The following is a 15,952-nucleotide window of genomic DNA, read 5'->3' on the forward strand; positions in this document are numbered from 1 at the left end:
GCTCCCTAAAGAGCACAGCAGCTGCTGTAAAGGCACAGCATGGTAATCTATTCTATAAACACTGATTTTCTGACCACCTTGAGCTGGAGGCAGAGCTCGTTGTTAGATAGATGTTCTTTTGTTCTTATATTGTACATGCACCTGCTTTTATTCTCAATACATGTTTGCTCCAGTGATTTATTTTCCATCCTCAAGGTTACTCATTTTGGAACCATATATAAGCACTAAGGCTGTCAAATCTTTAGATTCTAGTAAGGAACTACTGCTCAGAATATGGTTTAAATAATCTTTTCGTAAGTAATTAAAAAGTATCTTTGTTATCCCTAAAGGGCCTGACCAATTACACAAACTCAGCTATAAAATATGAACAGGATAAATGAAAAAAGTCCTCATAATAATCACTGGATTTTTTTTTTTGCCTGGTAGTTTCCAATTTCATGGTGGTTTTTGCAAGAATTTTCCAGGGTGCTTTTGCTCCAAGGTTCCTCATCTTTTTCGTTTAGAATTTTGCACAGATGATAACATAAATTGGAAAAAGAGTAAAGCCTGTTCTACAAAACAGGATGTTAATTGGTTCATTAATGTGGCTTTTCCCTACCCTGCGTCACACATCCTCATTAGAACTTCATTGGAATAAATGTGAAAGCAGTGGAAAGTTTTATTTTGAAAGGACAGGCTGTCTGAGCCTGGAGGCCTCCTGCCCCCTGCTGGCAGATGAGGGGAAGTAGGAGCTCACTCTTGATAACATCCTGAAATGATATTACCCTTTTCACACAAACACTTAGCTCGACCTATTTTCTTGCTGATTTTGAGTGTCTATCGCGTTTCAAGGCGCACAAAAGAAGAACTCAAGGATGCGGTGAAGATGATCTAACCTGGGGGACACACACAGACACACACTTACATAAATTGCATTACATGAGTGTAGCTACATGAGGGTGCCCTGCTGCTCTTGTGGTTCCTTTTGATGCTGTTGGAGGATTTAATGAAGCTGCACTGTGTCAGGAAGTAGGTTAAGGGCAGAGTGTTCCTTCACTTCTTGGCTCTTTCAACCACACAATCAGCCTTCAGCTTTGACTCTTCCACACTCCATGTTTTTCTTTGGTAAATCATGCTCATTTTAAACTCTTAAAATTGTCTGAGCTCAGATTATCACTTAAATATTTTGGTGTATGTATAAAAGTGACAAATGCTGCTTATGTCTTTTATTATTTAGCCAGTGTGCCAGTGTACCAGTGAAAATGTTTGGTTTAAAGAGACACAGCCATTAACTGGTTAGTTAAAAAAACATAGACTATTAGTCCAATGATTCATTGATCATGTAAGTGAATTTACCGAGTAAAGATGTCAAACTTATGTTTGAGTCACTATGACGTGTTTTATGACAGTCACTTGACTCATAGTCTGTGTAATGAAACATGCAACAACTTGTAATTTCTGAGATGCAATTAAAAGAAGTGTTGCACTCATGTGATAGTCCTGCAGTATTTAGTCCTAATATTTAGTCTGCATTTTCCTTCATATATGTACCAAGTTCTTAAAGAAAAATGGCATCCAGCCCTTGTTATGGACGCATCACTCATTTGAAAATGCAAAGTCGGTAATGTATTCTGCTGACTTTTGTGAGTGAGTGTATACATATAATAATAACAACTTTTTAAGTACAAGACAAATTAAATCATTTGGATACTGACATGAAGCATTGAGGCTTCATATAAAAGACAGAAAAAGAGATGTTGTTAAAAAAAAAAAAGAAAAAACTGTGTTATGTATTGATTCTCATCTTCAAGACTTTGATACACTCCACAAAACCTGAGGGTTTTTTTTCTACCGTTGTAGTTTTGGCAGCTTCTCTGAGCAGCTTTGTTATGAAGTATAAAGAAAGAGTCATGAAATGAGAGAAGATGAGCTGAGGATATTTTTAAAGAGGCCAAACCTAAAATCAGACTGATATGACGCCTTCTCTCACTGTATTTTTATTCCACTCACCCTTGTTTTTTCCACTTTAGACAGCATTATTGTTCTCAGAGGTGGTTGTGTTTTCATCCTAAAATAGATACAATCGGGCAGCCACAACAATAAGATATGAGCTGAATGCCATTGACAGTGACAAGCTTATTTTGTGATTGCAAACTAAGAATATCAGATATGAACTTGAGCTGAGGTATGAATGGTTTTAGTTTAACATATGTATGTCTGATCGCTGCTTATGTGGGTTTTTCTGTTCAGCCAGTCACGCTTCTCTTATTTTACCCTCCATAAAATGGTGATCGACCTGATCTCTGTCTTCTCTCTGTGGGAGTAGGAGGAGATGAGAGCGAGTTATTTTAGACACTGCATGTATGGGTGGGTGGGTGGACTGGGTAGCCTACATTGTCTTCTGCAGCTTCTGGTAAAAACATACCCTCCTTATAGACATGAGCCATGTGGTTGTGTATTTTGTCACAGTGTACAGAGAAGCAACAGTTAGGTTTACAACCATCAGTTTATTTGTAAATGTTTTACTAACAGTACCTGATGTCGCTAAAGCATTTGTTGGCTTGTATGTTTTTTATTTTACATAAGACCAATCACATCTGCAATGTTAATCCAAAACATTGTTCTTATATGTCTTTGATTTAGGACCTCAACAAGCGCCTGTCGCTGCCTGCTGATATCCGAATTCCTGACGGTTACCTGGAGAAGCTGCAGCTCAGTAGCCCACCCTTCGACCAACCGCTCAGCCGCCGCTCCCGCCGAGCCTCCCTGGTCAGTGTGTGTTTGCAGCTCCAGTGTGCGTGTGCGCTACCTTTATTGCTGTGTGGTGCTCACAGCCACTGTTACTGCACTCCCTCTGTGCCAGTTACCATGGCAACTGGTCCGGTGTGAGCCAAAGGATAGATTAATCTGGAGTCACAAGCTCTCAGCTTCTGCCTTGAGCCTATCAGATTAGATAATAATACTCAGCTGCTGTGTTGTTATGCAGCTTTGTTGCAGACTGTCAGTGGCACAGAGGACGTTTACTACAAGCTTTGAAAAGTTATTAATAGTGTTACATAGACTCACATTTGTTCTAAAGAATTAGGAGAAAACGTCAAGATGGCTGGCATTTGTGATTTTATTGTAATTTCTGTCTGGTTAGATGTTTTTCTTTATGTCTTTGTGTATCCCTGACAGGTTAGTCATAAAGAATTTGAACCTAGCTCCAGATATTTCCACCAGGGTGTGGAAGACATATCTAAAATGTCAGATGTGGGTCAGATCCAAAAGCAAAAAAGCACAATGGAGTGTAAAAGCTGCCTGTTTGTATTGCTGCTCACTTCGCTCAAGGAGAAATGTGAAATGTGTGTGAAGCACTTAGGCCAATTTCTATAGCAAGAAAACTGATGGAGGATTCTGTTGGGTTTCTGTAAATTGGCTTAAGAGTCTGGTTTCGACCACCTCCATATGAAAAGTGTCATGAGATAACTTGTTATGATTTGGCGCTATATAGATAAAATTTGTTTGATTGATATAATGCACAATCCCTTTAGTTTTTATGAAGTGGTATCTAAACTACACATCCTCACAGGTCAGGACCATAGGCTGTTTGTAGAGGACTAAAAATAAGAAATGAAGAGGGAGGTTGACAGCTGCAGAGTCAAGAATGATGTTAACTTCACTGCACAGTATATTTCTGTCATATATAGTGGGCTTGTAGCACAACATATGCTTACCCCTGACTTTTTCCTGTTTTTCCTTAGTCGGAGATTGGTTTTGGGAAGTTGGAGACATACATTAAGCTGGACAAGCTAGGAGAGGTGAGCATGCTTGAAAACAGGCCACTGAGTCATTTCCCAGATGTTCTTCTTATTCTCCTTCAACCTAGTTGTATTCACTGTCACTATTCACTTAAACAGCCATAATGTGTTGCTTTCAGGGAACATATGCCACAGTATTTAAAGGACGCAGTAAGCTCACTGATAATCTTGTGGCACTGAAGGAGATTCGGCTGGAGCATGAAGAGGGAGCACCATGCACCGCCATCAGAGAAGGTAATCAGATGGTGTCTCCTCTATTTTATATTCTACATCTCACCAAATCAGACTCTATGTATTAATTACTATGTACTATTTGTATTATTACATCCCTCACTGTCTTTCTGGAAGTGTCACATGACTTTTCCTGGCTGTAAATATCTTTCTAATTTTGATTCTGTAGTGTCGTTATTGAAGGACCTCAAACACGCCAACATTGTGACATTACATGACATCGTTCACACAGACAAGAGCCTCACGCTGGTGTTTGAGTACCTGGTAAGAGCCATTTTTTTCCCTTTCCTCCCAGTACTTGGTGGTCTTTGTGGGTTCTCTTAAGTGCACTGCATCTTAATTCAATATGCACATGAGCAGAGTGATTTTCTTTCATAAATTACTGGAACAGAACCATTATTCATGCATTAACTTCCATCTGTGCGTGTCTTGCTTTGACAAGTCATGAAAACCTGCTGTGAGATATTCAATTCATTAAGAAGCAATAAAAAAACAGAAGGGTGCAGTGATGCTAGAAAATCTGAGAGGATCAGTTTTGACAAGCAGAACAACATGTAGGATGAAATGGAATGGAAAGGGGGGAAAAAATAGGTGCTGATGAAGATTACAAGTCGGTTCTATGCACAGTGTTTTGCATTGTGGGCAGAACTCATCAGTGTTTAATGACAACTACAATAATTGAAGGAACATTTCAGTAAGAGCAATATGGTGATTATTTATCTCTTTGAACCTAATTTGTGTTCAATCTCTCTGTATAGGATAAGGACCTGAAGCAGTACATGGATGACTGTGGAAACATAATGAGCATGCACAATGTGAAGGTGAGGAATACAACTACTGTCAGTGAAAATTTAACTTTGCATTCTGGACATTATTACATTCTCTCACCTCAACAAGTTTGGATGTGCCACAAAAACAGCTGTGCTGCGATATTTCTAACGATCTGTTGTTATTATTTCAGATATTCCTGTTCCAGATTTTGCGAGGGCTGGCATATTGTCACAAGAGGAAAGTCCTCCACAGGGACCTGAAGCCTCAGAACCTGCTCATTAATGACAGAGGAGAACTCAAACTGGCTGATTTTGGTAAGAGGGAACCAACATTCACACTCATTTGGTTGTTTCCTCATTTGCGCTCCTCATGTTTGGTTCTTTGTTTTCTTTTTTTTTTTTTTTAATTCACTTTTTATTGACATTCTATAACAATTTTGACAAATATATTCATTTTAAATGTCATCAACATTATGTTAATCTGAATGTCCCATTTTTTAACAATTAAACAAACAAAAAGAACATAAACAAGTAGGGAGTGAATTGCAGTTATTACGTTTACTATATCTAATCTTCTATTCAAAAATAAAAGTATCAAAGTCCGGTCTGCGTGGCATGATGTATTCCATCCATTTCTTCCACCGCGTAACAAACAAGTCCTTCTTATAGTTCACCTCTGCAGTAAGTCTCTCCATCTTATATATGTCCACTGTAATGTCCATCCACATGCTCAGCGTTGGGCTTTCCGATGAAAGCCATTTTCTTGTGATGGCTTTTTTGGCCGCTATTAACAGGATATTAAATAAACATTTGTCTCTCTTTGGCCATCCTTCTGGTATAAGTCCAAAAAATAGAGATTTACATTCAAAGGATAAGTGGCTCCCGATAATTTCTTGTGTTTCCTTATGTATTTCCTTCCAGTAATTTTCGATAACAGAACAATTCCAGAAGAGATGACAATGATTTGCATTTGTATTACCACATTTTCTCCAGCAAACTGGGGAGTTATCTCTATAGTGAGACTTGATGTGGTGTTATGAAATATCTAATCAAGCTTTTCCAGCCAAATTCTTTCCAGCTCTGTGAACTACTACACTTCCATTGATATTCCCAGACTCTTATCCACTCTTCTTCTGTCAGATCCAATCCTCCCTCTATTTCCCATTTTGTTTTTATATATAAAGTGGAATGTGTTTTCATGTTAACAAGCCCTTTATATAGATCTGAGATTATACCTCTATGTTTGTGTGAATCATAAGCCCTTATGAATACATTCAATAACTGATTACTTTTTGGTTCTTTGTTTTCAAGGTCTTGCAAGGGCTAAATCTGTCCCAACTAAAACCTATTCTAATGAGGTGGTGACTCTTTGGTACCGGCCTCCTGATGTTCTTCTTGGCTCCTCGGAGTATTCAACACAGATCGATATGTGGTATGAAACTTAAAACAGCCCTAATGCCATTTCACAAACTCAGATATCCACCTTTAATTAATACTACAACTTTGTACACATGGTTTTTCTATAGTCAGTGTTGTGGTCTTGTTTCTTTAGCAGTGTAATATTAATCTGTGTGTGTTGGTGTCTGTATCCATGCAGGGGTGTTGGTTGTATATTCTATGAGATGGCTGCAGGTCGGCCGCTGTTCCCCGGCTCCACTGTTGAGGATGAGCTCCATCTTATCTTCCGGTTACTGGGTGAGCTACATACACTGTGCCACATTGCCATAGTAACCACAGTATGTTAAAGATGTAAACTATTCATATAAATGTGCCAGTATAAATTCTGATTGATCTGTGACGACAGGCACACCTACAGAAGAGAACTGGCCTGGAATCTCCTCCATTGACGAGTTCAAATCCTACAACTTTCCCAAATACAAACCACAGCCGCTCATCAACCACGCTCCCAGGTACTGTGACATCTATGTGTTTTTTTTTCTTTTCCTTTTCATTACCTTAGTAGTCATCCTTGTCATGTTTTATCACTTATCTAGAACTAATTGTTAGTCAAAATGCATCAGAAAAACTTCAGTCAGTTGTATGCTAGTGTATACAGTAATGGTGTGTGTTTGTGTGTAGCACAGGTAGGAAATCCTGTGGAACATTTTCAGACTCAGCTGTGCACTTCCTTCCTGTCATGAGTCCCCTGTGATCACCTTAGGCCCACTGCAGACAGTCTGTCTAATCTGTTGGTTTTCCTTTTCGTCTCCTCTAGGTTGGACGGTGAGGGTATTGAGCTGCTGCTGTCTTTCCTCAAAGTGAGTGGTGAACTCTTTCAGAAAATCCAGACTGCTCATTCACTCTAACCCCCCCTCCTTTTTTTTTTTTAATCTCCACTGTCTTTCCTTGTTAAAGGTTTTTAGCCTATATCATTAAAACTAGATATTGGATTGGTAGATTATGTGATTCGTAAAATAATGATTTTTTTAAGAAAGCACATTATCCAGTGCTTAGTGCTGTGTATTGCATATGAAACGCATAATATTTCTTACTATATGGCATTTTAAAGCAGTTTTTGGGTTGCCAGTCTCCTTTGAGCTGAGCTAATAAGACACTGGTAACTATTTTGTTGTTTATTTTTCCTCACACTCCCACTTAGAATAATAATCAACTGCTGAAACTTGTTTTTTATTCTTTACTGAAATCAGAAAGATAGAAAACTGCAATCTTGATGCAACTTATACATGCGTTTAGACATTTTTCTATGAATACCTCACTACTGGCTGTGGACAGCTGGAGACACTGAACTATTCTTAATATGTTTTTCAATAAACCTACTCAGGGTACATATTTGATTAATTTTTTATACCACAGTCAAAATGTATCTGGACATTTGACTTATTCCATAGATGTCTGAATAAAACACAGACCCAGTAAAACACATATCAGCTCACCACAACATTGTGTGTAATAATTTTACAATGATTATTCTGTGTCCCCACAGTATGAATCCAAGAAGAGGATTTCAGCAGAGGAGGCGATGAAGCATTCCTATTTCAGGCAGCTTGGGATGCGAGTTCACGTACTGCCAGAGAGTGAGCACACAACTCTTATGATATTTTCTATAAAATATTATCCTCTGCCTGTTATTCTTTTCTTCTGTCATTCTGCATTTGTCTCAAACTGAAGTGCTTCTCTGTGTTGCAGATGTATCAATATTCACATTAAAGGAGGTGCAGCTGCAGAGAGACCCTGGTTATAGGAGCTCCTCATACCCAGAGTCAGGTAGGTTATGCCAGAGCTCAAACTTTAGAAATATACAGTAGTTGAGCTTTTCATGCAATAAATTCACAGCTGAAAGAAATGTTATTCCACAAAGCCTTTCCTTTTTCTCAGGTAACGGCAAGATCAACCGGAGGCAGAGCATGCTCTTCTAATGTTGAAGAAGTAGATGGTCGACTGCCCATCATCATCATTTCCTGACCGTGACCAGCCTCTCTCGCATGAGCCCACCTGCCCTCAGAGTGAACCCCCCCTCCCATTACTTGCACACACACACATAAACACGCACACACACCCCTCTGAGCGAGTGACTCTGGGTTGAATCTGTGTTTATTTATTGGGGGGGCGGGATGAGGTTGAAATTTTTTGCTGCTAAACTACTACTGTTCATATTTAACACACCGTGTGTGTGTGTGTGTCTGCGTGTGTGTGTACATGATGTGAACTCAAGACGCCGTGCACAGTTGACCAGTCAGTGAGGTTATTATTGTTTTTTTGTCACACTGATTCTCCGGCTTTGAATTACAGTTTCACTGATTTTGATGTCAACGCTGTGATCCAAGTTGTTGTTCTTGTTGTTGTGCTTGGAGACCAAGCGCTTCACTTTGTCCAGAATTTTTTTTATAAATATGTATATCTATATATATATATATTTGAAATGTATGTTTCATTTTCTTCGAGCTTCCGTGACTGAACTCAACATTTCCAGGTTTAGAAAGACCAGAATGACTAGACAGTTGTTGTTGTTGTTGTTTGGGTCAAAAAACTGGCTGTTTTGAATTCTTTGTTATAATTTCCATGAAACATTTCAGACACTCTTCATTAAGGCCCTGCTGCCCTCAGGGGGTTATACTGAGGGTTCAAAATGCCAGATTGAGAGTGGACTGTTGTAATGGTTTGAGGTGATGGAGTAACAAAGCACAGAGTCCAATCAAACGGGGAGAACATGAAACCAGCTTTGGGGTTTTTTTGTCGTTCTTTTTCAACCATTCTGGCTCAGCAACGGGACCAACACTGAGGAGGGAAAGGCAAACAGTTGTCACAGCTATTTGGAAGGAAAGAAGAGGAATGCTGGAGCTGAATAGGAAGTCATGTGACATCCCACAGGAAGCCAGCAAGCCTTCCCTTAAACTCCAGAAAAGCTCAACTGCCAGGACTTCAGTGCTTTAAAAAAAAAAAATGCAAGTTACACTTTTCTCGCTCTGTGTGCATTCCGAGATCTCACTGCAGTAACTTTTTGTTTTTAACTTGCACTTCAGTGTGTATTTTTTGGAATCAGGGACCCAGGCCTCAACACGGCCGAGTTTACCCATCAGTATTAAGATGTGTTCTCTGTGTCTGTGACCTTTGACCTCTCCTTGTGGAACACAGTGTCGTTGTGGCATGTATTTCGAAGGCAGGGGTGTGGGGTGGAATAGCGGGACAAAATGGTGGTTTTCTACGTGGTGTCCACTGCTCTGTACACAAGAAAAAAATTTCAAATTGAAATTTTAGATTTAACTGCCCGCTGTGTTGTTTGCAACTGACAGTGATGCTACAGATGAAGCCGGTTGAGAAGTCTCACTTTTCACTGCATGTTTACTGAATCCGATGGAAAATCTCCTCAGATCACTTTTTTAAAAAAATGTCTACTGGTGTGCTTTGCATTCCTGGCATGATGTTGTAATTTCTTTGTATTCCTGTGGATACTTGGACAAATGTAGATGTTGTCACATCTTGTCCACAAATTTCCAGCAGCTACTTGATTACAGAAAGTGTTTTATAAAACTAAAATGTTACCATTAAGTTTCAGGTTTTGTGTCTTTGTAGAGATACTATTTTGCACAGAAACTATGTAGTTTGAGACAGAGAGATTAATTTCTACATTTACAGAAAATAAACCAGAATGCAATGTTGCACTTTTATGTTTGAGTGGATCTGAGGAAGATTTTCCCATTGCAGCAGCTTTCTGCTTACATTCAATCCTGTTCTCTTTTGAGATTTATAGGTGTATTTGATTACTCTTGGCTCAGCACTAGCTTTCGCTGAACATACTGATTGGGTAGAACATGCAACAAAAGTGCAGTAGGCACTACTAATACTTGATAAATACATTATTCCAGGAGCTAAGACAGATAATGGAATAAATATTGAACACAAATTAGCAGCTAGTCTAAAAATATTTATTACACTTGGTGTGAGAGATATATTCCGAAACAAAATGGCGTAACTTCATCATTAAAAATTGCAAGCAATGATGAAGAATTGTCTCACAGTTAACTGCAAACTGTGTTTGTTCTAACAGACTTTTTTTTTAATATAAAGTGCAGTTACATGCATGAAAGGAGATTTCTACAGCGGCTTAATATTTATCATTGTTAAACTGTACTTTTTCAAATGTATGAATGACCTGAATTCATGTGAACATGTCTGGACGCGTGTGTGTGCGCCTGATGCATGGAAGGCCTGCTGTGTTGTGAACTCGATCTCTCTGAAACACTGAGCTGCCGGTAAACAGTTGGTGTGTGACTCTTTTTACTGGAACTATTTATTTCTCATAACCATTAAAAGTAAATTTAATCTGTTTCATAAACAGCCTTAGTGTCACTCATTCTTTAAGTGGAAATGTGAAATGAACCCAAAAAAAAGAAAAAAACAGGTCTTGTTTCATACAGATGCAGCAGTAAACCTGCAGAGCTCTAAAGAAATATCTTAAATAAAGGAAATAACATCCAAATGCATTCAAACTCTACAACAGAAACACTAATATTAATTGAGTGAGTTTGATTTTCAGTCACAGATTTCAGTGCACATTTTATTCCAAAAACTGTAACATTCTGTCAACAAAATGGTAAAACTGAGAACATCACTGGCAAAAAAACATTTTTCTAGAAAAATAATCAAAAATAACAATGACTTTGTGCAATTTAACCTGGAATGTCTAATAAAACCTGGTTTAAAGCTGAATACATTTACATACATCTTAGAGAAGGCACAGTTGGTACAAGGCTTAAAAGAACAGTGCATAAAGAAAGCATGAAACTATACAAGAAAAGAAAAAGGTTCACAGCGTCAGGACAAGATGAAACATGAAGATGAAATCTGACGGCTTCCAACATGTTGATCTATCTAGCAGCCAGGTGGTCTGCTAGGAGTCAGTGAAGGTTCATCTCATATGACCACACTTCCACCTCAAACAATTCTCATCTGCACTAAAAGCAAATTTATGACAGCGTCTAATCATCAGTTCAGTAGCCCTTGTAAAGATCCACTCAATAACATTTTCATTTGAGAAGACTCAAAACAGGCAGTTTTGAAGAATACTCAATGTGTGTGACAGGCAAACTAAAAACAAACTGAAACCTACATTTCCCATAGTGCAACCAAGTAGCTTCAATCTTTGAACACTGTCTGTAAATCTCCTCATTTTTCGTACTTCACTCCCAAACTTGTAAGAAAGACTTTTCCGAAATTTACAGTATAAGGCCAAAGTTGTGATCACCTGATCGTCATCTGGATTAATTTTCAACGCTATAAAACCCAAATAATGTAGATTATATACAATAAAAGACATAATGTAGCTAACCTGAACCATCATTACTGTTAATGGTTGTTAGATTGTAATAAATTCCCTGAGTCTATTGAATCCAGCCAAAGAGCATTTTATTCTTATTAATGTAATTTCAAAGAAAATTGAAACCTTAAGTGACTCTTAAGGCTTCCACATGTGAATGTCTATAAACAGTCCTTTGAGGTGGAGGCATGGATACTGAGACTAGTCAAGGCACAAGAACAAAAATGGCGTTAACATTTATAAAATAACAACCAGTCTACATCACTGAGGTTTCACTATGTGGGATGAGATGAGAAATAAAATGAGATGGAAATGTAATGAGGTCTGACCTCCTGTCATCTACACCAGATGTGATGAATCACTGCAACAGGAAAGTGTAGTCTAATGCAAATTTCCTCACATTTACTCACATAACTGGGGTCAGTATATAGAGATTTCGATAACCCTCTCCCATATTTAACCAGGTAAACACAATAACAGATTCACTCTTCTATCCAGTCCAAGTTTCATCTTAAGGTTTTAGAGTTTTGTGATGTTTAATTCACGATTGCAGAGGATTATGCACAGTGAATAAAAGGAAACACCGAAGTCTTAATGGCAGTTCAACCCTGGTATAATCAACAAAAGGAAATGTATAATGAAAATGCTCTTCCTAGAGAGCAATGCTTCAGAGAGAAGCTCCTGTTCCTTCATACTGATAATGAAACAGGTTTCATGTCCATGTTTACTGGACTCAGGGGAAGCCTGACTTCCATGTGGTTCATCGATAGCATTTAAAGCTGTGTGTCCTGATCTGCGTTGACCTGCTGTCCTGGAGCTCACATCAGGAGTCGTGGGAAGTCTCCACACTGGGCAAAGGAACTGGGAGAGGTCCATTCAGTAGGGATGGGAACTGGAGACAGGTGGAAAACACACAGGTTTTATTTAAACCCCAGAAACAGAGAGTCTTTCCATGCAGGATCATATCTGATAACACTAAAACAGCAATAGTACAGATTTTAGGACAGTAAAGCTTGTCATTAGAAACTTAATGGTTTATTTTGGGGGTTTGTGTATGTTTGTGTTGGAGACCTGGTATGGGTGGGAGGGGCTCTGAGCAGCTCTCCTCTTTTCCCCACACCAACAGGAAGTTTCCCCCCTCTTCGTGTCCGCACCGAAACGGAAACATCTGTAGCTTATTTTGAAACTCTGGCCCAGGGTAAATCATACTTACACAAATACACACAAACCACCACTGAGGTGTGTGTGCAGCGAGTTTTTTGTTTTGTATAAAAGCTCATAAAGAAAAGTAAGTGGTAATATTTTCAAGAAGCAACAAGCAAACTTTTGCTATTGATGGTAATTGTCATTTGTCACTAGTATTAGTGTAGTGACGAATGACAATTACACAACAGTGGTAAATTGTTAACATAATAGCAATAACAGAAATAAAATTAGTTGTCTTTTTCAACAATTAGCCATCAGTAGATACAGTCACGGAAAAAATTATTAGACTGTCAAAAGTCATCAAAAACAACGGTTATGCAATCAAGTACTAACTCCTTTGTGTATCATGTGACTAAAACAGACAGAAAAGAAAACATGGAATGCCTAAAAGCACTGTTTTTGACAGTACAACGCCATAGATATTGATGTAAGAACTGAAGTGATTTTGGTTATCATCAAGAAAACATGGAAAATGGATAGATATGAGCTCTGAAATTAAACTCTTATGAGCTATTTTTGTTGTTATCATTATATTTGTCCAAACAAATGTACCTTTAGTTGTACCAGGCATTAAAAAGAACAAGAAATTGAAGAAAACAAGGGGTGGTCTAATTATTTTTTCCATAACTGTACAAGTGGGAGATTCAGCACAGGTTATATATGAAGTTGAAATGGGTAAGATGATGATTTGACCTAGATTTTCTATGTGCTTTCTAACAGTTTGACAGCGATTAGTCAGGTACGATGATCAAATATTAACATTTTCTACTAAAGTTTTATGTTTTCATTCTTCAGCAATTCTCCACAAATACATTAGAGTGATTATTGTGTGTGTGTGTGTGTTGTTTCTTCTGTCTTTGGACACCTTGTACAAAGGATTTTCTGCAGTAATTTCCTTGTGTGGTTATTAAAGGTCTTGTGGTAAATTACCTGAAATAGAGGGGTGTGGCTCTGCAGTTGGCTGGGGCTGAGAGGTCCCACCGGACTGATGCTGGACCAGAAATGTATATTGGAAAGCAGAGGACTGGGAGTGAGCAGCAGACCGGAGGGAGTCTACATGAAAAAGAAATCAGATGATAAATTCACCAAAATAAAAGTCATTCTATTTATTCTAGCAATAAATCCACAAGGCACTTTATACTGTGTGGTGAAGCTGTCGTGTCTTACATTCTCACTGAGAGCTCAAAGCCAAGTCTGCCCTCTAGTGAACTCACATCTACCAGACAGACTGACTGGGCAGACTCACTGTCTCTGGGTCAGGGAGGTCCTCTCCTGTCTCTACTTTCTGCTAATTCCTTATATTTTACTTCATTTTTTTCTCCTGTCATGATAACATAAACTCTGTTATACCCATGTGTTTTCAGGACTTTTCCACAGGGACACTTTTCCACACTGTAACTGTGTCTTGGATCTAAACGTCTTGAGCTGAACTGTAAATCAGGTCCTTGCGTAGGAAAGGGTGTTGTAGTTCCTAATCGGAGTGTTAGTATGATCATACTGTACTATGTTGAGTGATGGCATACATTTTTATTTTCCGTCAGTGACGTACACACAGCAGCCTATCATTGTCTGGGTAATAGCGTCAGCTGAATGTAGTCAGACTGTCCTGGTTTGGTCAGTGTGTTGTTGCCAGTAAATCAGGAGTTTCAGAAACATATGGCTTCACTTATAAACCTCCTCCCTCCCACCGTTGCCTTCTGCCGTCTTTCCGCTCACCTCTTTCCATCTCCTCCCTGTCTCCTAAGTCTGACTCTCTTCGTCCACAAACCCCTCCTCCTGCTCTGTCTTCCTCTTCACTGTCCTTACCTCTTCCCCTTTTCTTACTTATTAAAAACTACATTTAAACAGGAATGTGTGCAAATTCCTACAGAGTCAGTGTTGTTTTTGCACGTGTTGTATTTGAAGGTGTACCTGTGCAGTGAGAAAGGCAGGAGTCAGCGATCCTGATGGCAGAGCTGGGCTGTTGAGAGCAATTGAGACGAGGTCACTTCCTGTTAGAAGGAGGGAGGGGGCAGAGATTTCTAGGCCTTTAGGTTTTCTCATTTTTAAAGGTGCACTATTGGTTAAGCCCTTCCTCTCAGGCGTGGTGGTGCTCTGTGACCTCTCTCTTTCTCTGTGACCTGCTGACAAGTTCAGAGGTTGAGCATTATGGTCTGGTACATCAGTCTCTGAGCCTGGGCTCTGTCCCTTCCACTGTCCATGGACTGGACTCTGTGGTGGGGAGGAGTAAGAAGAGGAGCGGGCGGACCGCTGAGATGGCCTGGACAAATGGGGGCTGTCAGTTAAGGATGGGGGAGGTGTAGATGGGACAGAGGAGTGGCCACGGTTGGCTATGAATCGGATCACAGAGGAGCTGTCATCATGGCGGTCAGATCTGGGTTCGGTCTTGATCGTCCGGTTGGGGTCTACAGAGTGTTGCAGGGAGCTGATGGTGAAGGAGGAGAACAGGCCTGAGTGAAGGTACTGGTTTTTACCACCTTCAACCTCTTCTTCAGGTTCTGCCTCTGATGTGGTCCCCCCACTCTCCTCACTGGTACGTCCTGACTCCACCAGTGCCGGGTCCATCTTCAGAATGTCAGGGAACGACACAAACTTGTACACAAACTTCTGCCCTATCACCTTCTTGATGATGTTCTGTAGAAACAACAAAACATATTTATTTGCAATTTAGGGGTTTTGTGGCTCTGGAAACATCAAATATCATCAATTATGGTCAATAATTTCACATGTAGCATACTTTGTCATAGTAGTAGCGCAGAGCTCTGCTCAGCTTGTCATAATTCATGTTGGTCTTGTTCTTACGGAGTCCCCACAATTTGGCCACTTCCTCTGACTTGAGCAGCTTGAACTCGCCATCGTTGGACGTCCAGCAGATCAGATGTTTATGGCTTTGATCAAGCAGCAGTTGCAGCAGGAACTGCCAGAGTGTGATGGAACTCTCCATGGCAGGATGACACCACAGACCAGGTGATCTGTCAGAGGGAAGTAAGACTTAGTAAAACCAGTTCCTCCATCATGTGAAGCACTCGGAATCAGAATGGATTTCTGTGCAGATCATCACTGGAACAGCCATCAACCTATATTTCTTTTGCCTTAAAGGGAATTTCGCTAAATGCCTTCTACACATCAGATATTTTTTTTTCTATTATCTTATTTGAAGTAATGATTATGGCTACCTAGGAAATGTAAGC

General features: G+C 39.5%; 2 protein-coding genes across 3 annotated transcripts in view; one reads left to right on the forward strand and one right to left on the reverse strand.

Annotated features, from left to right (window-relative positions):
* The window catches only part of cdk17 (cyclin dependent kinase 17), a 37,283-nt gene extending 27,066 nt beyond the window's left edge, over positions 1 to 10,217 (forward strand). For both annotated transcript variants that reach the window (XM_030148724.1, XM_030148725.1), the window contains exons 5-17: positions 2,623 to 2,748; positions 3,723 to 3,779; positions 3,899 to 4,013; positions 4,180 to 4,274; positions 4,769 to 4,831; positions 4,972 to 5,095; positions 6,092 to 6,212; positions 6,378 to 6,475; positions 6,585 to 6,690; positions 6,996 to 7,038; positions 7,725 to 7,815; positions 7,928 to 8,005; positions 8,117 to 10,217. In XM_030148724.1, coding sequence (XP_030004584.1) covers positions 2,623 to 2,748; positions 3,723 to 3,779; positions 3,899 to 4,013; positions 4,180 to 4,274; positions 4,769 to 4,831; positions 4,972 to 5,095; positions 6,092 to 6,212; positions 6,378 to 6,475; positions 6,585 to 6,690; positions 6,996 to 7,038; positions 7,725 to 7,815; positions 7,928 to 8,005; positions 8,117 to 8,157 — 1,158 coding nt within the window. In that variant the 3' untranslated portion in view covers positions 8,158 to 10,217. The remainder of the gene's footprint in view (positions 1 to 2,622; positions 2,749 to 3,722; positions 3,780 to 3,898; positions 4,014 to 4,179; positions 4,275 to 4,768; positions 4,832 to 4,971; positions 5,096 to 6,091; positions 6,213 to 6,377; positions 6,476 to 6,584; positions 6,691 to 6,995; positions 7,039 to 7,724; positions 7,816 to 7,927; positions 8,006 to 8,116) is intronic.
* elk3 (ETS transcription factor ELK3) overlaps positions 8,618 to 15,952 on the reverse strand; it is a 10,025-nt gene continuing 2,690 nt past the window's right edge. Inside the window, exons 2-5 of the mRNA XM_030148726.1 lie at positions 15,499 to 15,733; positions 14,673 to 15,395; positions 13,692 to 13,814; positions 8,618 to 12,447 (exon numbers count right to left, since the gene is read on the reverse strand). Of these exons, the coding sequence (XP_030004586.1) occupies positions 12,379 to 12,447; positions 13,692 to 13,814; positions 14,673 to 15,395; positions 15,499 to 15,705 (1,122 nt within the window). The 5' untranslated portion in view covers positions 15,706 to 15,733 and the 3' untranslated portion in view covers positions 8,618 to 12,378. The remainder of the gene's footprint in view (positions 12,448 to 13,691; positions 13,815 to 14,672; positions 15,396 to 15,498; positions 15,734 to 15,952) is intronic.

Source organism: Sphaeramia orbicularis, chromosome 12 (genome assembly GCF_902148855.1).
Source record: "Sphaeramia orbicularis chromosome 12, fSphaOr1.1, whole genome shotgun sequence".
Lineage (NCBI taxonomy): Eukaryota > Metazoa > Chordata > Actinopteri > Kurtiformes > Apogonidae > Sphaeramia > Sphaeramia orbicularis.